General features: G+C 53.1%; 2 protein-coding genes across 2 annotated transcripts; one reads left to right on the top strand and one right to left on the bottom strand.

The window, feature by feature from the left end:
- Positions 1 to 1,267: 1,267 nt before the first annotated feature.
- Positions 1,268 to 19,708, top strand: IGSF22 (immunoglobulin superfamily member 22). Its single transcript, XM_029209054.1, has 22 exons — positions 1,268 to 1,495; positions 3,042 to 3,173; positions 3,383 to 3,519; positions 4,724 to 4,823; positions 4,906 to 4,945; positions 5,153 to 5,327; positions 5,931 to 6,044; positions 6,576 to 6,738; positions 7,392 to 7,664; positions 8,610 to 8,894; positions 9,615 to 9,739; positions 9,828 to 9,969; positions 10,124 to 10,420; positions 11,534 to 11,836; positions 12,628 to 12,801; positions 13,014 to 13,142; positions 13,783 to 14,079; positions 14,582 to 14,670; positions 14,870 to 15,062; positions 16,177 to 16,476; positions 17,280 to 17,609; positions 18,974 to 19,708. Exons 1-22 carry the CDS (start codon positions 1,387 to 1,389, stop codon positions 19,042 to 19,044), a joined length of 3,978 nt encoding a protein of 1,325 aa, XP_029064887.1. The 5' UTR covers positions 1,268 to 1,386; the 3' UTR covers positions 19,045 to 19,708.
- A 705-nt stretch (positions 19,709 to 20,413) lies between these two features.
- TMEM86A (transmembrane protein 86A) lies at positions 20,414 to 24,862 on the bottom strand. The gene is made up of 3 exons (XM_029209055.1): positions 24,705 to 24,862; positions 22,318 to 22,582; positions 20,414 to 21,946 (listed from the first exon to the last, which is right to left on the bottom strand). The coding sequence occupies exons 1-3, from the start codon at positions 24,723 to 24,725 to the stop codon at positions 21,510 to 21,512; spliced, it is 723 nt and encodes a 240-aa protein (XP_029064888.1). The 5' UTR covers positions 24,726 to 24,862; the 3' UTR covers positions 20,414 to 21,509.
- Positions 24,863 to 26,012: the final 1,150 nt, after the last annotated feature.

Genomic DNA, 26,012 nt, shown 5'->3' with positions numbered 1-26,012 from the left:
AGACTGGTCAGTCTACAGCCCAGGCACCAGCTGCACCTCCAAAGCTGCGGGTGGACACAGCATTCGAGGGTTACAAGGGATTGGTGACACGAAGGTAAGGCTTGCATCTTCCCTCAGGGAAGGGGCAGAATCTGCTAACTTCTGAGCCCAGAGGGGGACAGCAGGAGCTGGGACAGGGGAGTGGTCTCAGAACCCGGAGGGAGAAGCAGGCCAGGCAGAGAGATATCATGGGATGAGGGGGTTAACTTTAGCCCCAAACCTTCTAATTTGGAAGAAGGCTTTGGGGTCCCCTGGAAGGACACTGGACTGGGAGTCAAGAGGCCAGGATTCTAGTCCGGGTGACCTTGGACAGGTTATTTCTCTGACATCAGTTTCTCATAAACAAAATAGAGGTTTAAAAACCACCACTCTGGTTAAATAAAAGATGGTAAGTATACCCATTCGTTGGAATACTGTGTAGCTGTTAACAAGGATGGGGAAACTTTACGAACTGGGATGGAAAGATCTGAAAGATGTAGAAAGTGAAAAGAGGGCTGAATAGGCTACCTTATGTGTTAAAAAAGGGTAGAGACAAAAACATATTCATATTTGCATATTTGCATGAAGGAGCTCCAGAAGGAGCCCAGAGACCACAAGTGGTTACCTGCTGGGGAGGGCTGGGAGACGGAGGGGCTTGGGAGCCGGAGGGAGCCTCTTCACATAGATGTTTATATTGTTTTAATTTTAACTATATGATTGAATTACCAATTCAAAAAAAAAAGTATAAGAAATAAAACTCAATCTCTGTCTTTACCATGTCGCAGACGAAAGCAGAGCTGTAGCAATGCTTTGTCATCTGTCTTAGCATTCCCCCAATGCCAGGGCTCCCCAGGGCCCAGCAAGAAGATCCGCAGTTTCCTTTCAAGGCCTGCTCCAGTGTGGCTTAGTCAGGAAGTTCCTTCTCAGGTCTGACTTCATTCTCTCCTGATAAAACCTCCAGCAGTGCCCCCCTAGTTCCATGTAGCTATCAGTAGTTATCCTCAACTCCCTCTGGGCCTTACTGGGTGTGCTGGGTAAGTCTAAATCCTACCTCCTCTCCCTCCAAGTACTTGGAATAGTTTGGCACTAGTCAGTGGGGGACAGGCCCATTGGTCCTTGTAGCCAACCAGGGAAAGGGAGACACTAAGGGAAGAGAAGAGAGGCCAGAGAGAAGAGCCTTGCTGCCCAACCTCTCCTCACCTTCTCCTGTGCACAGCCGTTTCCCCCTGTGTCCACCTGTCCCATCCGTTCCCCCACACACACACACTTAAGAACATCTCTGAGTCTCCCTCTTGCTCCCTTCCTTGTCCTTCATGGCCTCATCCTCTCCCTGGTCCTCCCAGGTGAGTGCCCACACCTGCTGTCACCATGACGACCATTCACCACAAGGAGATGCTTCAGGAGCACGTGTCCATGGAGTTCTCCAGTTCCACCACCCACATGCAGACCTTCTCCCAGACAACCAAGATCGTGGGAGGCAAGTAGAATGGGATGGCTGGAGGAGGGGGTCAGTAATCAGGTAGGGGCAGCCTTTCTTCCTCCAGTATTTGCGACTGCTGGGCCCCTCGAGAGCACAAGATACCACCAGCAACCCTTCCCAACCTGTGTTTCTAATCTGTGCTTTGATAAAGCTTAGCCAGCCAGTTGCTCACCCACAGATCCAACCTCCAGAAAAAAAGCTTAGGGAAAATCAGTCACATGAATGTGTGTGAGTGATTGATGAACTCTCAATTGCTTAAGATCAGAGCCATAGGCAAATACCATCTCTGATGGTAGAATTTCAGGCATGGAGGAAGTTAGGGAGGTAGCAACCTTATCTACCTATGAATAATAATGCTGGCCCTGCCTCACTTAAGAAAGAGAAGACCTGGAGCTGCCAGTGGAGAGAAGATGAACACATAAACAACTGACTTGAGCTTCCAGGCACTCAGCCCTTGGGGACCAGACTTGGGGGAGGGCAGATCCAAGGGAAAGCTGAGAAATGGTCTCAGAGCAGAACAGACTGTTTTAGTCATGTCTCTAGAGGAAAGTGATTAAAAGATGGCCAGGGACCAGGATATTGAATTCCTGTCCTCCCAGTCATTGCCCCCTCCTTCAGAGTCCTCTGTGCACAGAGGTGAAGACCAGATAAACACTTTACACCAATTCCTCCTGGCCAGTGAGGCAGAGCTAGTGGAACAGCCGGGACTCAAGACCAGAAGTTGCAAACTCAATTGACTATAGTAGCGATTCTCAGCCCTGACTGCGCACCAGAGTCATCTTAGTGTAGGAGTGGGGGGAGAGGGGAGTGAAAAAAAACAGCGATATGTGAGTCAGAGGGTTAAATCTGGTGGTTTTTTGTTTTTTGTTTTTTTAAGATCTCTGGGGATTCTGACGTCAGCCAGTGTTGAAAACCACTGGCCCATAGTGTCCAGGCAGGGAACATAAATGCAGAAAAAAGACTGAGGTGAACTGGACAGGATGTAGTCCATCTAAAGGGACAGTCACTCTTCACCTCCCTCCCACTGACTGTTCTGTTACCATATGGGAATGTGAGTCCAGTGCTGAGGATCCAGAAATCTGCATTTTTATGTGAAATCTCTCAGTTTTTAGATGTAGGGCTATTTTTTGTTTAAACATTGTAAAGGTCAAATAAAAAAACATGTGTAGACCAGGTGCAGCCTTTAGAACTCTGGTCACTATTTAATGCTACTGGGGGACCAGAACTTCCAGAAGAGAAGCCCAAGAGGCCCATAAAATCCCAAAGACAAGTTTCCGTCTAAGAGAGAAAAAAGTAGAACTCAAGGCTTTGACCCAATAAAGATTGACCAGGGGGTGGATGAGGCGTTGGCTCCCCTAGTGGTTGAAATTTGCCATAACACAATGACCCACCGACTCTTTAAGGTCCTTGTTTCTCGGTCAGTGCTGGTCCTGCCCCCCGCTAACCTAAAATGCTCCACCGTCCCCTCAAGAAAAGGTCAGCCCTCCAATTCCAGGCTAAGCTCCGCCTGTGGCCCATTCTGACCTCTCGCCCGCCGCCACAGAGGAAATCGTGACGAAGAAGTCCTCCAGCACCACAGAGTTCTTCAGCTTGGTGACCCGGAGTTCCAACATCCCTGCTGGCGAGAGCATCCCGGAGTTCGTGGATAAGCCTCAGCCGGTCACCGCGCCCGAGGGTGCGTCCCTCCCCGCGTCTCCCCAGGCCCCTGGGTGCTTCCCTTTCCTCCCCAGTGCCCCAGCCGCCACCACCACCACCATTGTCCTCTCAATACACAATCACTGGCTGGGTCGGGCCACGGGTCCCTGCCCTGCCCAGGGCTGGGAGCAGGTAGAAGGTGCAGCTTGGAGGCTAAGAGGAAAAAAATAGGTCCTGTGCCCACTGCAGGGGATAAAGCCATGTTCCGAGTCCGGGTGCAGGGGAACCCCAAACCCAACATCTCCTGGAAGAGAGAAAGCGGCACCCCCATCAAGGAGTCCGCCAAGATATTCTACGACAGCATTAACAAGGAGCACGTGCTGAAGGTGCGAGGCCCAGTTACCCATAAGGTCGGAGGCGGGGACCCCTGGCATGGGCTGCAGGTCCTGTCGCAAACAAGAGATCCACAATGGAGACCCAAGAACTGGGAGATGGGAAAAGGGGCTGTCATTGCCCTAGAGGAGGGGCAGGATAAGAGAAACCGTGTCAGGAGCTGGGGGGTTGCCAGAGTGAGCAGGGGACCAAAATTAGGGGCGGGGTAAGGCAGAGCTAGGACAATGCCAGAACAAGGAGGGGGCAAGACCAAATGCAAGAGAAAGAGGTTCCAGAAGGTGAGTGAGCCCAAAAGGAACGTGAAACCAAAGCTATGGGCGTGGCTAGAAGGGGCTAAGACCACGGTGGGCGGAGCCAGGCTGAGCTGGAGCGGGACCGGCACGGAGGGAGGGGCTGGTCCTAGAGTGTAGGTGAGGGTGAGGGTTCCTGGGCTCTTCAGGGGAACCTTCCAGAAGAGCAATGCCAAGGGCCGATCATCCTAGGGTCTAGCTGTCTTCTGCATGCAGCCTCTGGCTCCAGACCCTTTGAGGAGAGGGAGGGATGGGTCCCTGGGAGACCTAGACCTATAATTACTCCTGTTCCTCATCCTGCCCAGATTTCCCACTGTGAAAGGCAAAGAGCCTCCCTTCTCCCCACAGACGCTGGTTGCTTCCTTCTTCTCCCGAAGGCGCATTCTAGGACCCTTAGCCCCTACAGCACACACAAGCTGCCCCAGAGCCCACCCCCCCCAACTGGCCACTCCTTACACAAGGTCATTCATTCGGCAAGCACTTTCCAGGAACCCACTGGTACCTAAGTGCCTTTCTACAGGTGCCAGGGCAGCCTTGTTCACCCCCATTTCCTCAGGGGCTCAGGCCAATACCTGGTACAGAGGAGTAAATCCGTGTTAAATAAAGGCGTACTCAGCCCAGCATCAGAAACTGCAGATAAAGCTGCAAATCAGAGGAAGTCCCTGTCATCCAGGAGCTCACAGCCAAGGCGGAGAATCCAATGCAGAATCAGGCTCCAAACAGACACACGCACACTGACCGCTACCTGGCACCTCCTAATCACAGAGGCTGCTCAATCCTCCACACACACATCCAGCACTCAGCCCCTCCCCCAGCCCCAAAGAAACACCCTCCTTTCCCATCTCACAGAGAGTCCCCCTGTGGTTCCCTCCCCACCTCCCCTGCTAATGGCCTGACTCTGATCCAGCTGGAGCCACTGACCTCGGATGACTCTGACAACTACAAGTGCATTGCAAGCAATGACCATGCAGACGCCATCTACACCGTGTCCTTGCTTGTGACCGAGGGTGAGCCAGCCCCGTTCTCCTGGCCTTTCCTCTTAGGGACCAAACTCCCTCTGTCTGACCCTGTCCCTCTCTCTGTCCTCAGGTGAAGAAAAATTGGATTTCAAAAAAATGTTGAGGAAGAGGTGAGGCTGGGAGGCTCCTCTGCCTAGGGTGTGGTCCCCCCACCCTCCAGGCTAGAGCTTCTGGAAGGCCTTTCAACAGCCCCCTGAGTTAACGGCCCAGCCTCCAAGAATCCATGGAGTAGGGAGGAGCATCTCATGGTTGGGAGAGGCCCCCTCTGTCTTCAGAGAAAGGCACTAAGTCCAAGCTTGGCACCCACTTCCTTCCAGGGGACCCCCTCCTCCCAAGAAGCAGCAGAAGAAGGTGACGGATGAGAAAGAGATGCTGGAGATTTTGTCCCAGGTGCCCAAGAAGGACTTTGAGAAGGTCTGCATGGAGTATGGTTTCACAGACTTCCGGGGGCTGCTCAAGAAGCTCAAAGGGATGAAGAAAGTGGAGGTAGAGGTCAGTGCCCATCAGGGAGCAGGGAGCTGCAGGCCTCTCCCCACCATGCACGTGCATACTCAAGGGCATTCTCTACTGCAAGGGCAGGCAAGGAACTCAGGTCACCCTCCTTCTACCTCTTTTCTCTTCACTGCTCCCTAATGTATTTGCATGGACTTTGGAGTCAGACAGACCTGGGTTCAAAGTCCAGTTCTACTGCCTTATTAACTGAGTGAACTTGGGGGTCTTCATCTGCAAAATCAAAATTATACTTTCCTTTTTCATTTGTTTTTGTGGTGGTGTTCTCATTTAGTCACTCAACAACTCATAACTGTTAAGCATCTACACTGGAATTAGAAGGCCTATGTAATGGGCCCAGGTACATAGTGACTATTCTGCAAATGGTGGTTCCTTTCTCTTCCCTTATCGTACCCGTCTCCCCCTAAATCTTCAAGTTGTTCGTTGTAGGGGGAGGGGGGTGGCGGGGAGCACAGTTATCTAATCAGTCTAGTCATTTCTCCCCAGACCTTCAGGGGGCTTCTCCAGCACTGGAGACACAGTCTGGGCAGATTCCAGATTCCAGATGCCTCTGACACCTGCCTTTTTGTTACCACAATCTCTCAGACCATCCAGATTCTGAAGCCCCTGGAAGACAGAGAGACCAAGGTGGATACCACGGTGGTCTTTGACTGCATAATGGAGCTGAAGGACCCCAATGTCAAAATGACATGGATCAAGGTGGGGAGAGCACCTAGGAAGGGCCCACCCTGGAATATCATTTTTTCTCTGCACCCCTTTCCTTCCAAGACCCTCTCATTACCCATAAGCCCTTTCCTCTCCTCCATCCCATCAAAAGGATGCCATCTGGGATGGTTGAAACTGGATGAGAGCTGGGCTTTATTCTTAGATGTTCCACCAGTTTGCTGTTTGATTTGAGACAGTTACTTCCCTTTCTCTATACCTCAGTCTACCCATCTGAAAAGGCTGGATTAGATAGTCCTGCAGGTCACTGAAGATGGGCCTCTAAGAGAAAGCATCTAGTGAACTCATGCATATTAAGAGTTCGGGCCTCGGGAGAGGCAGAGACCCTGGATCCCACCGAGCCAAATGATGAGGCTAGAGAGATCTTAGGGGCCTCTGAGTGTGTTTGAGGATCTTAGAGAGGTAGATATGGCACCTTCCAGCTCAGGCTGGCTTTGGGGAATGGAGACCTCTAGAAATCTCCTCCTGAACCCCTTCATCAGCTTTTCTACCTATTCCATGAGGCAGGATAATGAGCCACTGAGGATCCAGTACTCCCTGGGCAAGTATGACGTGAAGCAGGTGGGCACCAAGTACATGCTGGTCATTACCAACGTGAACATGAACGATGCAGGCACCTACAGCCTGTCCGTGGACAACAAGAGGATAAGTGCAAAGCTTACAGTGCTGGGTAAGAGTGTGGGCACCAGGCAGCACAAGGAGGACACAGTCAGGGTCAGGGCAGAGGAATATCCAAGGATGGGGTCCATGGGGACATGGGAGGAAGGACCATGGGGCTGTGCACAGATTGCACGGGAATGGGAGTTAATGGCGGAGAGGGACATGGGGTATAAGGGAGAGGACTATGAGATAAAGTGCTGTGGGGCAGTATAGCATAGTGGTTAAGAGTACAGCTTCTGGAGTTGAACTACTGGAGTTCAAATCCCAGCTTCTGTCACTTATGAGCTGTGTATTTGGGGCAAGTGATTTAACTTCTCTTTGCCTCAGTTTTCCCATCTGTAAAATGGGAAATAATTGTAGAGTCTACCTGAATGCTTTAATATGTGCAAAATGGCTAGAATAGTGCCAGGCGCATATCTAAAATCACATAGAGAAATATTCTTTCTAAAAGTGCTGTTAACATTACTGGGGAGGAGACCATATGAACATCATGGGAGGAGACTCTAGGATTCACAAGCAGAAGGAAAGAAGGATGCTTTCCCCAACTGTGGGCTACAGGACGCCAATGACACCTGAGTCTTTATGCCCCCCCTTCACCATCCTACCCCTCAGGAGGGACCAGGGATACAGCCCAATGAATGCCCCTCCTACTCCTTGCCTCAGATGAGCCTCTGAAGTTCTTGGGAGAGATGAAGCCAATGAAGGTGATGGAGCGCCAGACAGCTGTATTTGAGATCCACCTCTCCAAGAAAGTGTCCAACTTTGTGTGGAAGTTCAATGGAAGGGAGCTGAAGAGGGATGAAAAGTATGAAATCACTGTGTCTGAGGATGGTTTGACCCACACGCTTAAGATTAAGGATGCCAGACTCAGTGACAGTGGCGAGTTCTCTGCCGAGGTGGGGGACCTGGTTCAGAAGGCCCAGCTCACTATTGACCGTGAGTGTTTGGGCCAGAGCTTGAGGGGTGGGCTTCATGCCACAGCAACCTCCATGTGAGCATCTATCCATCCATCCAACCATCCATCCATCCACGTATCTGTCCATCTCCTCCTTGCAAGGCCCTTTGATGGCTACTAGAAAGATAGAGAGTTCTCTCTGCTAATTCCTAGTCTAGTGGGAGAAGCAGGTGTTGAAATGGAATTATAACAAAAGTTCTTAAGCAAGGAGTCAAGACACTCTAGGATCTTACTATCGGCTGGGAGATCATGGGCCAAGAAATTATTAGCCTTTATGGCTCTAATATCATATATTACAGCACATCACTCTTGACTTCTTACATTCTTATATTATACCTAGTTTGGAGAGTTGCACATGATGGTGGGTCATACATGTGAACCACTCTTGACACAAGTGACACGGAACAATCATTGCTGTGATTGAAGGAGACATGGAGGCTGTGAGAACCCAAAGAAGAGGTACCACCTGGCAATGTCTAAAAGGATATGATGAGATGACGGCAAAGCTTTACCAAGTAAAACAAAAAGGAATTCAGTTTTCAGAGAAGGGGCAAGAGAAGAGGACATTCTCAGGAGAGGGAATAGCATGTGTAAAGGCCCAGACACCAGAGAGACAATGCAATTATGGCTGGAGCTCCAAGGGGACATTAGAGATATTGCCTGCAGTGCCGTGAGGAGGTAAAAGCTGTTGTCCCGTTTTACATATGAGGAAAATGAGACTTAGGGAGTGAATGCACTGCATACAGTCAGCTGGCAAGTAAGAGGCAGAGCTGGGACCCTCCCTGCCGGGTCCCTCTGTGAGTTGGGTACACACTTCATGTCACAAGGCCCTGTGGTTTCTAGGGTCAAAAAGAGGAGCAGGGCAGCATCTAGCTGCAGAGAAGGAGGTTGGGAGCAGGACCAAGTGTTTGTTTGTCTGTCCATAGGCATCCCTATAAAGTTTGTGAGCACCCTCAAGAACGTGCGTGTGAAAGAGAGGAGCTGTGCATGCCTTGAGTGTGAGCTGACATCCAAGAACGTGACCCTGCGCTGGAAGAAGGACGGACAGCTGCTGGAGCGTAGCTCCAAATACAGCATGAACCATGAGGGCAAGCGAGCGGAGCTGGTCATCGAGGATGCACAGCTCAGTGACAGTGGCGAGTACACTGTGGTGGCCATGCAGGATGGGGACCCCGTGGAATACTGCAGTACTGCTGTAGTCACTGTGGAAGGTATACGCCCACCCTGTCAGTCCCCACTGACCAACCCCCCAGCCCTAGCAGTTTCCTACTGTGGACAACCATCAGTCCCCTGACTGACTTCAATCCTCCTCCAGACCATGATCTAATTCTACCTCCCCACTCTGACCACCCCCATCTCCCAAATTCTGACCATCTCTACCTCCTAGATGCTTACCATCCCTCATCTTTTGAACTCTATCCCAAAGCCCTTGACTTCATCCATCCTTTACTTGCAGACTCTGACCATCCCCAGCAAACCTGGTCACCCCACACCCCTAGACCCTGACCAGCCCCTACTCACTATCCCTGGCCACTCCCCACTGATTGACCACTCTCAACTCACAATAAACGCTGGGCATCCCACAGACCAGCATAACCAGCTAAATATCCCAACTCCACTAGCCACCTGCATCCCACCATCTAGTCCCCTTCTTAACCTGAGCATCCTAAGTCCCCACTGACCATCCTCCGATGATCAGCCCCCCATTAGCCATCTCCCAGAATTCCCAGTTGCCATTTCCCAATGCCATTGACTTTTCCCCGACTGCCCCCCACCTACCTGCTCTAATGCCCCCACCGACCATCACCCACTTGCCCATTTCCAAACATCTTGCTCATCATAAATGATTTTGATAGACGCCACCAGCCCTTTTCCCGTAAGTCCCTTCCACCCCGATACCCTAACCCAACCCCTGCCCCCTTTCTCTCGAGAGCGGCTGGCCACCGTGAAGAGCGGGATGTCCGACGTGCACGCGGCCACCGGGAGCCCGGCTGAGCTGTGCGTAGTGCTGAACGACGAAAAGGTGGATGGCGTGTGGCTGAAGGATGCCGAGGAGGTCCGAGGCAGGGGCCAGGGAAGGGAATGAAGGACGAAGGGGTCGACCGGGCATACACTCGCACTCATGACCGCCCCTCGCCCCGCAGATCACGGACTTGACCGGCGCGCAGATCGTGAAACAGGGTGCGGTACACAAGCTCATCTTCCCCAATATGGGGCCAGAGCACGAGGGCAAGTACACATTCAGGGCCAAGGGTGCAGAGAGCGAAGCCTCGGTATTTATTGCAGGTAAGGTCGCCGCCCACTATGGACAAAGCTAGACCACGCCTGGCCCGCCCACCTACTCCTAGCTCCTCCCCCATCCCCCATGGGCTCCTCCTCCACCCCTCGGCTCCTCCCGCGTCCCTGCTCTTCGAGCCTTCCCTGCCGCCCCTCCCTACAGATCCTCCAACCATCGACCCATCGGTACTGGAGGCACTGGCCGCGCACCCGGTGACCGTGAAGGTGGGCCACACCGCGAACATCAAGGTGCCCTTCCGGGCAAAGCCGCTGCCCAAAGTGACGTGGTACAAGGACGGCATGGAGGTGACGGAGGAGGAACGCGTGTCGATGGAGCGTGGCGAAGACCAGGCGCTGCTCACCATTTCAAACTGCGCGCGGGAGGACAGTGGCATCATTATGCTCAAGCTCAAGAATGACCATGGCTCCGCCACAGCCACTCTGCACCTCAGCGTGCTGGGTGAGGCCAAGACCCTGGCCTGGCTGGGCTGGGGGCACCACGCAGGCTGAGGAGAGAGCTGGAGTTCGGGTTGAGAATGGGAATGAAGTGCTGGCTTTGCAGCCAGAAGAAGCCCATTTCCTAACTTCCTAACTAGGTGGCCTTGGGCAAGTCCATTAACTTTCCTGAGCCTCAGCTTCTCATCTGTGACAGGGCGGTTTTTTAAAGTGCCTATTTCAAGTGAACTTAAAGACTATAGTAGAGTGCAGAGCACGTACCTGACCTTCAGATGTTGCTGAAGTATTGTAACTGACTTGGAGATGAGGATGTGGTTGGAAGTAAGGTGGAAATGAGGTAAAAGAGAGGTGGAATTTAGGATGAAAGTGAGGTTCATTGCGAAGAATATTGGAGTTGGAAGTGAAATGGAGTGAGGGGAGGTGAGATAGGGTTGAGGATAGAATGAAATTGGAGAGAAAGATGGAATGGGGGTGGAAATGGTATTTGGGATGGGTCTGAACATAAAGTTAAGGAAAGACATGAGGAGCTGGCCTTAGTGAACTCATATTCAACATGCAACACACATACACACACACACACACACACACACACACACACACACACCCCAGCATCACCTCCTCCACCTCCATCTCCATCAAGCTGTGGGTTTGGATGGATTGGGTTTCAATTCAGTTCGGCAGTATGACTGAGCACCTCCTCTGTGTTCTCAGTACTGAGGACACAGGGATGAGTTATCCCCTGCAGTCCCTCAACCCAAAAGGGATAAAAACCGGCAGACATGTAATTATAAAATAAACTGTAATAAAAGAAAGTACTGGAGTTCTGGAAGCTGAGAGGAGGGGAGACCTTGTCTGGAAGAGGTAAGTGGGAATTAGCTGAGGCGGGGGTCCCTCAGGTCTCCGGTTCACTCATTCCTAGGCGGACAGGAATCTCGGGGGGGCAGGGATCAAGACATTTGGGCAAGTCTTAGGAAAACAGTGACAGAGGGAAGGACAAGGGATCCACAAAGCTCAGAATCTAGCTATGTCTCAGTCTGGTGGACCTCCAACCAGTGGGATGAAGCCCTTCTGGCCCTTTGCTCCAAAGACACATTCTGATGCTCTCTTCTGTCCTTAGACCGTCCCAAGCCTCCCCAAGGCCGGGTGGAGTTCCTGGAGCTCTCGGGTAATTGTGTGCACATGAAGTGGAAGGCCCCGAAGGACAACGGCGGGCGGCCTATAACACAGTTCATAGTGGAACGGAAGGCAGTCGGCAAGAAGTCCTGGATTAAGATTGGTGAGGTGGACAGCAAAGTCACCAAATTCTCCACCAACAAGGTGGAAGAGGGGAAGGCCTACCAGTTTCGTATCCTGGCCGTCAATTCGGAAGGAGTGAGCGACCCGCTGGAGACAGAGGAAGTGTTTGCAGGAAATCCTATTGGTCAGTGAGATAGCCCCGTGCTCAATGGGGACCTCAGGGGCCACCGTGGGGACCTTCAGCCAGTGAGGAGCGCTGGTTTGTGGGAGATTCCGCAGGGTCATCTCTAGCTGCCCCACGAGACAGATGGCTTCTAGAGTAAGAGCAGAAGATCGTTTTGGATGGGAATTGTCAACTTTTTCCAGTCAGATCACATGCACAACACACTCGCATGTGTACATCCAGAACTGTGCACAATTCCAGGGAAATAACTCCACTTGTTTCTCCATTCCAGAAATCATCCCATATCCAAGGGAGAGTAATGTTACTTTAGGGATAGCCTTGAATCCACTCTAATTTTTTTTCCAAAGAAAACCCTTGACAACATTGGCATTTTAATTATGATCACTAGTTAATTACTTGCTACACTCCTCCCAACTGATCTCCATGTTTCTGTGTGTCAAGACAGTACATTAAAAACTGTGCCACTGGGGATGCCACAGGTTGGAAAATTCAAGTTGGCAGCTCTCTATCTTGGCTACACATTAGAATCACTTGAGGTCTCTTAAAAAATGCTGATTCCTGGTCTCCACCCTAGGCCAGCTGAATTAGAATATCAGGACACAGGACCCAGACACTAGTTTTTGGTGGTGTTTTGGGGTTTTTTTTTTTTACTTCCCACATGACATTAATGTGCAACCAGAGTTAATCATTGGCTTAAGTTTTTTTAAGGAAGGAACCAGAGCTCAGCATGGGGTGGGCAACTGTCTACATGCTCCCCCACCTAACCTCTGCCCTCTCTCTCTCTCCCACAGAGCCCCCTGGTCTTACCTCCCAGCCCCAAGTGACTGACGTGACCAAAGAGGCTGTGACCATCACATGGAACACCCCCACCCAAGATGGGGGAGCCCCAGTGCTCGGCTACATTGTGGAGCGGAGGAAGAAAGGCAGTAACCTGTGGGTGCCAGTCAACAAGGACCCCATCCAGGGTGAGGTCGAGGGACAAAGGCCCAGGAGGGACCAAGGGAGACTTTGTTGGGTGGACCCATGTACCCGTGCTGCTCTGAACATACTCCCTCCTCCAACTCCTTTGTGGGTTTTCATAGCATCTCATGACCCCCTCTTCCACATCTACTCACTCTATGGTCTCCTACCACGTGGACCACCCCTGGCCTCATTACCCCTCAACTTCCCATTTCAGGCACCAAGTACACTGTGGATGGTCTCCTGGAGGACACAGAATATGAATTCCGAGTTGTAGCTGTGAATAAGGCAGGCCCCGGACAGCCTAGTATGCCATCCAGCTCAGTGGTAGCCAAGGACCCTGTCAGTGAGTATGGTGCTGCCAGTTCCCAACACACAGTGGAATTAGCCATTGGAGGTAGAAAGAGGATTTCTTCCCGGGAAAGTCTAACAGGAGGGGATCACACAGTCTCCACTCTCTGGGAGCTGCCAGCCTGATAGAGGGACAAGATTCACACACAAGAGAAAGCCAGCAAATAAAGATTGAGAGTCAGGGACAGCGAGGAGGTGGGTGGAAAAAAGTTTTTATCAAATGTTGAGTATGTCTGGTTAGGTGAGGTAGTAGAAGCATGTTTGAGGATTGAGCAGGGGTGTTGGGTAAGTGGTTGGGTGGGTGCTGAGCTTAGGTGGTGAGATGGGGATATCACGCATGAATGGGTGTGGTGCAGAGGGCTGAGCTAAAGGCTGGAGTTTTGAATACAGAGGGGTTGAGTGTATAGTGTGTATTGAATTTGGAGGGTTTTTACTTCAAGGGTGAAAGTATTGAGACTGAGAGAATTAAATTTAGAGGTTGTTGAAGGTGAAAGCCTGGGTATTGAGCGTTTTAACTGTGAGTGTTGAAGGTAGAGGTGTTGAAAGTTAAGTTTCAGGGGTATTGAGTGCAGGAATTGGGCATGGCGTTGAGTGGAGAAGAATCTGGGGGCTGACTAGTTGTCTGTGTCACGCAGAACCCCCGGGCCTGGTGCAGGGCCTGCATGTGTCGGATTCCTCCAACTCCAGCATCTCCCTGGCCTGGCTGGAGCCTGCCGAGGGAGACCCACCCTCTGGCTACATCCTTGAGATGCGGGCTGAAGACACCAAGGAGTGGTCCAAGTGCACAAAGATCCCCATCTCGGGCACCTGCTACACAGTAGGAGGCCTCACCGAGAGGCAGAAATACTTCTTCCGAATTCGGGCTGTGAACGAGGCTGGGTGTGGGGAGCCTGTGGAGCTGGACGATGGGGTCCGTGCCATGCCACCACCAGGTGAGGGATGCAGACAGGGCTGGAGTGTAGGCCCCAACATCCTAGCTCCACACCTTCCTCTCTGGGACCTCATCCCACAGGAGAAAACTGGGCAATGCTGTGATCAAGAAAGAGTCGTCCAGGCTTGTGCCTGGACAGAGCTAGGGATAACCCCAGGGCCTTCCCTGCCAAAAACAAACAAACAAACAAACATAACAAAAACCAAAAACCCCACTCATTGTGTGCCGAATAGTATCTACTGTGTGCCAAGGGAGGTGTTAGGGATTTAGAAAAAAATAAAACACAGGACCTGCCCTAAAGAGTCTTATATAATAATAGAGGGAGACAGATGAGGAAAAAATAAATAAATGTTTCACAGCATTGCAGGGTTGCTAGAGGTCTGTATGGCCTGTAGTGAGAGCATGAAGGAGAAGAGGTTGGGAAAAGCTTTGGAGGGGAGGCTTAAAGCTAAGTCTTCTGGAAAGAGTGTTCCATGCTCCTATCTCTGTCTCCTCCATCTCAGCTGCTCCCAAGTTTGACCTCAGTGCCCGGCTGAAAAGTCGCATGGTGGTTCGCGCTGGGACAGCCCTCTGCATCCATGCCGCCTTCTCTGTGAGTCCTACCCTGGCCCCCAGACGCCCACCACTTAACCAAGTTGGCTGCTACAGCTATCATAGTCTCTGCCTCTGCCTCTGCCCCTCGCCAGACCCCTGGCCTCAGAGCCTGGCAGGAGACTCCTGGACGGTGGGATAGGACCTGCCCCCAAATTCCACCCAGGTGACCCCTGGTGCCATCTCCTGTCACCACCCAGGGCTCACCACCACCCAACGTGATCTGGCTGAAGGATGGCGTGCCCACCGAGGGCAGGGAAGCCATCACCAAGAGCAAAAACCACTCCCAGTTCCTCATCAGTGGCACCAAGCGCTCCGACTCAGGGGTGTACCGCATCTTGCTCCAGAATGAGTTTGGAGAGGCATACCATGACATCCACGTGCGTGTGGCAGGTATGACAACAGGTAGAGGCCTGGGGAGGCATCGCTGCACACACTCCCTAGTGCTGCTTGAGTCCCTACCACTGTAAAGTCATGCCTTAAGGTAGTCAAGGCTTCTTTGGCACCACAGAGCAAGACTTTATCAGCCTTTGCCTTAATGCGGAGGGTTGTTTTCACTTTTTCTCAGTGTCTTGAAGCCCCAGGGGCATTGAACTAGGACCCAGCCCTTGTTTCAGTCTCAGTCATATGTGGAGAGCTTCGGGGCATATGCAGAGTAGAGTCTGTGAGCATAGAGAGAGCAGAGAATGGGTAAGAGGCAGGAGGGACAGATAGAGAGGAATCCATTAAAACTTGGGGTAATTTGCCTATATGTTATTGGAAATACTTTTAAAGTTTGTGATGTGGTCACCGAGAAAGCCTTTTGGGGGAAGCTTCACAGTCCCACAGTGTCATTGCCATACAGCTTCATTAGAATTCTTGAACCACAGCTGAAATGAGCCTTCTATTATTTTTCAGTCCCCCCAGATATTTAGAATTTTAATAATAAAGGTGGTGAGTAAAAACTTTGGAAAGAGCCTTTTCATTATCTTAGGTTGCAGGAAACTTTGTAGGTTTTGAGGTTTAACACATTGTGTATTATTAAATTTACATTAATCACTATGCCAAAGAGTACGTGACACATTCTTTTGCATTGATGCATTTTGTACCTCTCTCCATTAAAATCATAACAGCCCCCCCAAATTGGGTGGCCTCTTAGAGACGGCTGGAAGCTTTATAATAAAGCCCTAAACCCCCAAGAGAAGAACGGGTGAACTTTTATTGAACAGATCCTACATGCCAGGCACTTTACGCAACGTTTCCATGATAGTTATCGTTAGCCTCATTTTGCAAATGAGGAAATGGGTCTCAGAAAAGATAAGTAACTTGCCAAAGTTCACAGGGCTAGTAAATGGCAGAGCTACACTTCATAAATAGTTCTTTCTGACTCCAAGACCCCCAGCTGCCTGAGAGTTAGAAGAAGGTAAGGTGCCCCATCCCATCCTCCTTAGGGCTTGGCAGGCAGCAGGGGTGGGGGCACGATACTTCAGCCCCCCAGGGTGGCTGATGGACCTTCGGACCCTTCCAGATTTTCCGCAGCCACCCACAAACCTGCAGCTGTTCGAGGAGGTCCCCAACACGGTGACTCTGACCTGGAACCACAGCCCCGACGTGCAGGAGGACAGCGAGGCCCACTACGTCATCATGAAGCGGGATGCCAGCACCGCCACCTGGTTCACTGTGGCCGAGCACGTCTTCAGCAACAAGTACACGGTGACCGGGCTGCTCCCCGGCAGGAAGTACTACTTCCGGGTGCTGGCCCGGAACGAAATCGGTGACAGCGACCCGCTGGACTCCAGGGATACCTGGCTCGTCAACAAGGACAAGAGTGAGTCTGGGGACTTGGGGGTTCAGGTAACGTCTGGGGGATCCCTGATGGTGGGGATGAAATAAGGGTTGCAAGGGGTACCCAAGATTTGAGGTAAAATCTGAGGAGCACTGAGGTGAAAGGGTTAATTAACATCAGGGACCCTGGGGAGAAAAGCAGAGGTCTGGAAGCCTAGGGGAGGAGATTCCTTCGGGGTACACTGAGGGGTGGGACTAACGCAGAGGTGAGGTGGGTAGGTCACCTTGGGGGCGGGGATGACAGTTGGGGGCCGGAGGGTGAGGAGGGCTTGTGGAGCTGAGAGGCTGACTGAGGTCCTGACTGAGGACTCAGGGAGAGTCCAAGGAGCAGGGATGACATCCAGAAACCCTCGAGGGAGGGCATTAAGGGTAAGGATAGCTGCGGGAATCTTGAAATGAGGGCCTAAATTGGAGAAAGCAGAGACCGTGGAGGCTGCGTGGGCGTTGGGGAAAGCTTGGATGGGGAGTTAAAGGCCAGATAACAGCTCGGGTCCGGAGGCTGGCAGCTGGAAAGAAGTCTAGGACGCCCGGGTCTGGAAAAGCGTAAAACTCCGCGGACCTGGTTTAGGTCTTGGAACCTATGGGGGGGGGGGGGGGTGGCAGAAGGGGAACCTTAGGAACCAATATAAAGTCGGGGCCCCAGAGTTGATAGCGCGTGGGAATCTAACCCAGGTCCTCGGGGTTCCGTGAGCTGGGTCTCCAGGGCGTCTTAGGAGCACTAAGCCGGCGCGCGATGGATGGGGGCCTTGGGGTGCGCTCACTGCCCTTCGTGTCCCATCCGCGCAGTCGAGGACCGGAGCGCCAAGCTGAAGCCGTACCAGCAGAAAGACTGGCGCCACGCGCCGCGCTTCCTGACCCCGCTCAAGCCGCACACCGTGCTGCGTGGCCAGGACTGCACCATGACCTGCGCCTTCCTTGGGAACCCACGGCCCACCGTGACCCTCTACAAGGGCGACGTCAACATCACGGCCAACTCCAAGTTCTGGTACAACTCCACCAGCGGCGTGTGCACCATCGTCATCCCCACCTGCACACTCAAGGACAGCGGAGAGTACAGCGTAGTGGTGGAGAACGAGCTGGGCAAGGACCGCAGCAGCTGCACGCTCGCCGTCTACGGTGAGGGTGCAGCGCCGGCCGGCCCGGGACGGTGAGGGTGCCTGGCTGTGTCCCGCGTGGGGCGGAGGCGCAAAATGGCGGCCTCCTGAGCCGTTGATCAGCTCTTTTCCTATGGCTGGCGCAGGGTTTTATTTAATCTGACATGGGGTGGTGTAAACATTCTCCAACTGGCCATAGTTCGTACCACTGTCCCATCTTCTCGATGTCATGTTATGTGCCTGGCCCCTGCAGACTTGGGAGTTTGCAATCCCTCAGTAGTCTGTAGTTTGCAACCCTTGGTGGGCCTAGACTTGCATTTGAAAAAGACGCCAGTGATCAGGCCTAAACCAGACTTACCAATCACAATCTCCCTGGCAGGGTTCTGGAAGGAATCTTTATGTTTACAAATTTTGCAAGTGGTTCTGATGCGCAACCAAAATTGAAGACTACTGGTCTGAGATAAGGATAGATGGGAGGCACTGAAGGGAACCTCGTGGAGGGAGGCCCTCCCTCTGCACATACGTGTGCTATGTTTCTGCTCATGGGTGCACATATAGGGGAAATATTCTGTTTCTTCCTACACACTCTACTGTCTTCACAGCTAAACAGCCAGTTGCATGAACTGTCTAAATGCAAAGATGACCTGTTTTGCTCCTCTTTGTTTAAACTCCCTCCTAGCTTTCCCATGATCCTTTAGATAAAAATCACAATCAACAAGCCCCCCCCCCCACCATCTACCTCTCCAGCCTCATTCTCTGCCACCCTCTGAAGTCTCCGTGGCACACTATTGGTGTCCATGGTTTCCATGGTTACAGATGCCTTTTTTTCCATCCTGTTATAGATGCCTTTCTCTGGGGAAAGGACCTGGTCCTGTTGCTCTGTCTCTCAAGTACTCAGCTAAGTGTCTGGCATTGAGATGACGCCTCCACAGTGGCTGCTGAACTGTGTCACAGAACTAGGCCAGGGAAGGCCCTGTGGGAGTCATCCAGCTCTCATTCCACAGCTAGAGAGATCCCTGACAACTTAATTCTGGTTGTAAGCACATGGGCACAGGGCCCTGGCTCCAACAGTCACCAGCCATGTGACCTTGGCAAGCCACTCTGAGCTTGTTTCCCCATGTACTGCTTAGGGCTGTCATGAGGATTAAATGAGATAGTGCACGGAAGTGCCTGGCACAATGCGTGGCAAATACGAAATGCCGAATAACTGGCAGCTCTTGGCCCCACACACCCAGCTGACCTTGGGAGACTGGAGCTGGCAAGGACTGAGGATCCCGGGCAGGGTCCAGCCCCTGGTTCCTGCATAGCGACTGCAAGTCCGGCAATTTGGAGTTTCCCTTACCCCAGCATCATTCATACTAACAAATACTTGCTTTGCTCTTTCAGACAAAGATGACAAGGCAATTCTAGCCTCCGTCACTGAGAGTCTGCAGAAGAAATCAAAGTACCTTATGTGAGCTCCAGCCCAGACCAGGCATCAGGAGGATGCTGTGATGTGGGTGGGGCTTCTTGGCCCATCCTCTGTGTGGTCCCAGCGAGAGAGACCTGGTTCCCTCTGTGGTGCTTGTCAATGTAAACATTCAGTGAAGGCATGGGACAATAAACTGAGTGAGTGCGCCTGTGCCTGTTCCTAACCGTGGTGTGCGGCAGGGACCAAGGAGATAGACGTGGGCGTAGGATGGGGATACATAGAACCGCGACCCCTGAGAGCTCGGTCCAAACCCACCCACATGGGGAACGACCAGCCCCCTTCTGACTGGGCCTCGCCTTGCCTTCCCCTCCTCCACAGCCACACTGCACCCTGCCCTCCCTCCGGGCATAGAGGGCAAAGTCTGCATCTTTCTCCCCATCCTGCCCTTCCCATTTCTTCACTCCAGGTAGGTGTGTCTTCAGAGTTCAGGGGTTGGAAGGGATCAGGACCTTGCCTCTTTAGTGTCTGGGGTTCCCACTATTTGAGAATTAGAGCATCTGAAAGCTAGAACGGATTGGTCATCCTGCTTGCCGGCTTTCAAACTTATGTTTTGCAGCAGAAAACCCTTCCTTTAAAAAAAAAATTCTTAAGAACCTACTGGACTTGAAACAAGGATAGGGGGTCTTTGAGCCTCCCTCCTCTACTTTATTCTTTTGCTAGCTCCCACTAGCAGGGATCTCTGTAAAAACCCTAGTTTGAAAATCACTGATTCATTCAACACCCATATGGGGCTTGAGTTTCTTTATCACATCCCCACAACTGTACAACCCCTCTACTGATGGCGTATTCACCACCACCCAAGGCTTCCCTTTTTACTTCTGGGTCAGGGCACTGCCCATTAAGATGCAAATGCCCCTGGAGTGGGGTGACACATTATTCTGGCAGGGCTTCACATCTAAAGTATGAACCAGACGATCTAATCTCATTCCTCCCAGCTGTTCAACCGAGCCCAGAGTCCAGGAAGAAAGGAGATGCTTGAAGGGAATCTGGATCATTTTGGAGCAGCTGGCAGGTCTGGGGTGGGGAGGGGAGGAGTTGGGTAGCAGTAGAGGACACTGGGTAACTAGGAGTCACCAAAGGTGCTGGGCACCTGTGCACAGGGGAGTGCATCAAGGTCAAGTTTGGACGGTGGCAAATACTACCCAACCCCCATCCTCTTGATCTACATCCTCACCCACACACGTGACCAGCAAGTGAGACAAGCTCCAACCAGCAGTGTCAACAGAGCCAGGGAGCCAGCCTGGCGCCAAGATGCACCGGCCAGGACTGTGACCCAGGCTGTGAGGACATCCAGGGCCCCTGGCGCCATGCCCCACACCCCCACCTCTGCAAGACAGGCACGTGCCACACAGGCAGACAAGCAGAGCAGCCAATGGCCCTTGGGTATTTTTTATTTTTTTTCACACAAGCAATAGGATGGAGTTGTCCCATCCTTGCTCCCCTTGCATTGAATGTGCCTCGGGTCTTATGACCCTAGAGTGTCACTGGAGCCCCCTCCTTTCACTCCCAGTGCAGAAGGGGCAAGGAGGAAAGACCTGAGAGTGGGTGTGTATGTGGGGGGCGTCCCAGCTCTCTGAGCCAGGCTCAGCAACCCCTCAGCAGCTCCCTGAGGCCCTCTCCCTAAAAGACTTTGACACACAGCAGGTCAGAGACAGCTGGCAGAGTAAAATATAGATAGGCTGGGAGACAGACTACACACAAAACACTCACATACAGACGCACACACAGGCTGGCCCCTTCCTTTGGCGTGGTTCACCCTAGCCCTGGGGATAGGGTCTGAGGGTGGTGGTGTGGGGCCTGAGTTCTGGGACGGCCTTTGAGAGATGGGACCAACTTGAACCCTTGGTACCCCAAACTCCCAGGCCAAAGTAGTCCCCAATCTTGCCTACCTGGATAGATACCCCTTCACCTTCCCACCCAACACTTAGAGATTAAGATTGTTCAAGTAACAAGGATAGATGTGGGAAAGGGAGACTCCACCCCATCCAATCTTCCCAACTAGCGGCCTGTGAAAGGGGCTTCAAGCCCTGGACGTGGGTCATCTCAGCACAGACTCCTCCCCTCCTCCCTCAACTCTGTGCAAATCAGAAAGACTGGAAGTGGGTGAGTTAGACTCTTCCACCTAGTAGAAGTAGGGGAGGTTGAGAGGATGAGCACCATGGCCCTCCAGAGGGGCTCTGACAGTCTGGATGGGGTACAGGTGGGGAGATATCTTCTTCTGGCTCCAGTAAGGAGCATCAAGCTGGCTCTTTTTAGTTCTCAGCATTGTGCTGGACCACTAGCTTTGCTAGAAAGATCCTTTTGCTGCTTATCCCCTCAAACTTGTGCATTTCACAGATGGTACCTGCTGCCCCAGGCTGGTACTTCAGCCATCCTGATCCAGCTCTTGCAGGTTCCCAGGTTCTGGACCCCGGCGCCAGGAGAAGAGAGGGGTGACGAGAACCTGGCCCCTCATTTGGCCTTGCTCAGTCTGTAGTCTTCCACTGGCTCCCGGCTCTCGACAGCTGACAGGGCGATGAGCATCTGGGCGGTGTAGTAGGTGGACATGATGAGGGCCCGCGAGTAGGGCACAGGAAAGCAGAACTTGTTGAGGGCGATGGTCAGGTCTGAGGCAATAAAGAGCAGTGCACCGCTGCCCGCCGCCAACTCAGTCCAGCGCCAGGCAGTCCCAACCAGCTGTAGCCCTGCCACAGCTCGCCAGCCCATGAAGCTGATAAGGGCCATATAGACCCCCACCAGGTAGGTGAAGGCACCTGTGAGGCATGGGTAGAGGAGGGCATAGCACAGGCCCGACAGTACTGCCATCACCAGACCTGTCCGAAGAGCCAGAGGCCGCATGCCAAAGGCCGAGGCATAGAACATGTGGGTCACAGCAAACATCAGCAGACCTAAAAGTGAGAGGGGATGATGGGATGTTGAAGGCAAGCTCAGGTGAATAATGAGTGACGGGAGGCGGGGGTAGGAGTAGAGTGCTTGGGATAACCCAGGAGCTTTCTTCTCAGAGTAACAGGGGTGGGAAGAAATCCATGAAGGCAAAGATACCCTCCCCGACTCTCCTGTGGCACTCCAGAACTGATCACCATATCACCGGCAGGGTCATCCTCCGACAGGGGCCCCAACAGTCTTTGGCCACAGAACCCCTCAAATTCCCCATATTCTTGTTTTTAAAAAAACCTCCCTTTCCCAAATCCTTGGCCCCCCAGGGTCCTCTAGCCCCCAACCCCAGGATTCCTCCCAGGTAGCTACTGTGATGACTGACCGTGCACAAAGTAGCCCTGGTCCTGCCAGATGAGGAAGGCATCACCTAGAGCAGAGAAGATGAGCCCCACAAAGATGCGGGTGGCACTGGGGTGGGCCAGCAGGAATCCCAGGCCGTGGGCCAGAAGGAAGAGCCAGAGGCAGAAGATGGGCAGGCACTTGACGAGGGCGCTGACCCACGACGGGCTGGACGAGGGCAGCCAGAGCACAAAATACACACAAGTGGCTTTGAAGAAGGGCACTAGCTTGGGTCCCTCACTCTTCACCTGGAGGACATAGGACAAGGGCAGCACTCAGAGCGTGGGAGCTCAGAAGCCCAAAGCGGGGCTCAGAGCCAGCACCCTCAGCCCAGGCATCCACCCCAAAGACAGGCCCACCGCCCAAGCAGAGAGGATTGACACACAGAATCCCAGTTTGGCCTCTGCCCCAAGCAGCCAGCAGAATGTGAACAAGCCCATCATTACCCTGAGGCTTAATTGATCAGGAAGAGAAAGGGCTCCCCTGTCCCTGCTAGTTGCATCCATTCTTGGCCCCCGGGCAGGACCAGAATAGTCACTCACTGCGCAGAAAACAGACTTCGCAATAGTGTCCCGTCCTGCAGTCCAATGCTTCTCCCTTCCTGCCCCCTCCCTCTCCTTCCCCAAAGCCCCTTTGGCCTCTCTCTGCCAGCATCAGCCCCCAGCTGTCTGGAATAGAGTGGAGTCAGCAGGAAATCACAGAGACGCCACAACTGGCCAACTCGTGATCCTCAGCAGTAGGGCCAGGACACAGGCCCAGCGACACCAGGTGAGCGCCAGGAATGCGTGAGGGTGGGCACCGTCAACCATCTCAGCCCCCACAGGCTCTCTCCCTGGCCAGTCTGCAAACTCAGCCTCCACTCCAGCTGCCCCAGCCTCAAGGTACCATCAAGGGCAAGGAGAGGAGACAGGGATGCTGCCTAGATAAATGGACCCATGAGTTAGGAGCAAGAAAACTGTCCCTGAAATACCAGCAATCTCAGGAATTGGGGGGTTGGAGAGGGTGTCAGTCAGCCTCATTTCCCAGAGAATAACAGCAACTCAAGGCCCATCAGAAAGAGAGGCAGGAAGGGGAGGGAGAGGTTCTCTTCCCAGCTTTTGATCAGAAGCCAGCAGTCAGGCTGGGAGGAGATGAGGAACTGAGAGGGGGAAGTTAGAGCAGCTGACTTGGTCTCAGCCGGATTAGGGGGGAGGGCAGCTAAAGAAAGGTTGTGTCCAAGGCCATGCAGGCACCAGGGGGCTCCTGCAGATATTCTGAATCTGTGATCCCCTGAAGCTCCTTTTCTTGGGCCTCTGGTACCGGGGCTCTGAGAGTGATTCAGAGCAGCTGAGGTTTCCGGTATTCTCATGCTCTGCCCAAAGTGACAGGCCTCTGGCTGGGTGAACCGCCTAGCCCAGGGCTCTGGGTACACACTCAGACTCTCAGACCTTCAGTCCCTGGCTACCTGGGACTGAACAGGCTGTGATGAAGGAGGTTGGGAAGAGGCAGATGGTGGGTCCAGGGTCTAAGCCTGCCCTGGCTCTGCCAGGGGTGAGAGCAGTGAGAAGAGATGACTAAGTTCCTTCCTATGGAGATTCCCCCATGCAGGCTGGTCAGGGCAGGGACATGGGCAGAGGAGGGGACGGCTTATCCTCACAGTCCCCAGATCTCCCCGGCCTCCACCTGCCAGCCCTTGGAAGCATCTACTCCACACCCCTCCCCCAGCCCCATGTTTCCTAGAAGGAGAAACAGCAGTAGCAGCTGGGGAGGTGTTGATAGTCACAGAGAACCCAGCACTAGAAGGAGGAGGGGGGCGGGGGAGAGACAAAGGTTCAGGTGAGAAAGTCTGAACAAGGGGTGTCAATAGAGAACGACCTCTTTTCCTCCAGCGCGTTATCAAGGCTGTTTAGACTCAGAGGCGTGCCCTGCACCGCCCCAGACTTCTCTATAAGATGAGGAAAGGGAGGAAACAAATTTGGAACAGGATTTTCAGGAGGTCCCAGTCACCCTCCTGCTCTCCCCCGCCCTCTCCCACGCCTCGCTCTGGTCTGCCCACGCAGAAGCCTGCGGTCCGCTACCGTCCCCTTCCTCTCCCAGGCAGCGATCCAGCCGACCCGCGCCAGACACACAGCGATCAACAAAGTCACGCTTCCGAGTCACGTGCCCACTGTTTTCCTCCCTCCCTCCGACCGGCGGGGGGCGCGCGGAGGAAGGGTGCCGAGGTTTGGGATGCGGCGGACCGTGACAGCGCCGACTCCCGCCTGGGGACGCGGGCCGCCGCGGGATCCCTGCCCTTCCTCAGCCCCCGGCTGCTTGGCCTCCCGCAGCCCAGTCCCCAGGCCGGTGGGCTGTGGCCGCGCCGGACACTGGCTCGCTCGCTCACACACTCACCACCGTGACCGGGGACACCATGGCGGAGGCGGCGGCCGCAGCAGCTGGCACCCGGCTCCAGGCTGCAGCTGGCAGGACGCGCCCGCAGCCAGGTGAGGAGGCGACGACGTAACAAAGCCCCAGTGATGGACAACACCTCCCGCGCGCCGGGCGCTGAGGGTTCTGTCTGCGATCCCCACGACGTCACTGCAGACACGGCCAATGAGCAGGCTGGAGTCGGCTGCGGGGGTGGGGGGCGGGAGGAGTGAGGGTGGCTGGTGCTGCGGACTAGACCCCGCCCACCACCCACCCACACTCCCACACCCTCACAGCCACACACCCGGCCGCTACTGCCCAGGGTAGAGAGGCTTGCCTATCCCTGGTGGCTGGAGGCGGGGCCCTGCAGGTCCCGCCCGTCTGGGAATCAGTGCCAAGGCATCCTGGAAAGTAACCGTGACCGCAGGCCCTGGGTGACGACGGAGATTGGCCGAGAGACAAACACATTCTTGCTCTGGTCACACGGCTACACACATTTTTCTCATAACCCGGGGATAAAAGGCAAAGACAGGTTCCCTTCAGCCTTTAAACATGCAGTCCGCACGGACAGTTACAATTAGACCCACAGCCTTCACTGTGTACAAACCCACATTCACATGGACCCACGATGGTCAGCAGACGTACAACTTTCAACATGAAAAGAGACATGTAGCAGCCCATAGACCCATACATATGCACAAACACACACAGGATCACAATTACTCTTAGGCATCAAACAAGTACGTGGACACAAAACGAACAACCACAGATGGACACACATCCTTCAAGGGAAAAAGAGACACATATATAGGCATGCAGCATCCTATAGACCCATGATAAACCCAGTTACTCAATTGCCCTTAGGCACACACTTCTCACAACTCAGAGACAGCTGTAACACACACAAGAACACACCAGGAATGATAGACAGGCAGACCTGAGCATACTTAAGGACCCAAAGGAGTGTGAACTAACGCCACCAAAAATGCAACGTAAGCAGATTAATGTTGGTGTCACACAGACTGAAAGCACACAGGCACATTTGGAACCAAGCATGTTCAGAATCATGGGAATTACATGAGAGAAATGGTAGGCAGTCAAATAGACTGGGACTTCGTCCCAGGTTTGCCACTTCCGTGCTTCCCCTCTCTGGCCTTGATTCCTTCATATATAAGATGAATGGATGTTCTCCAAGGTTCCTCCCAAGCCCAACATGTGTAGGATTGGGAAGGGCAAGGGCTGCTGCTTTCAGGAAATTTAAGTCTAGAGGGGTCTTCCTGGAGATGGAGATTT

The sequence above is a fragment of the Monodon monoceros genome, unplaced genomic scaffold (assembly GCF_005190385.1).
Source record: "Monodon monoceros isolate NGI ecotype Baffin Bay Population unplaced genomic scaffold, NGI_Narwhal_1 Super_Scaffold_7, whole genome shotgun sequence".
NCBI classification, from domain to species: Eukaryota; Metazoa; Chordata; class Mammalia; order Artiodactyla; family Monodontidae; genus Monodon; species Monodon monoceros.
Note: the sequence above shows the minus strand (reverse complement) of the source record. Positions and strands in the feature narration are given on the sequence as shown.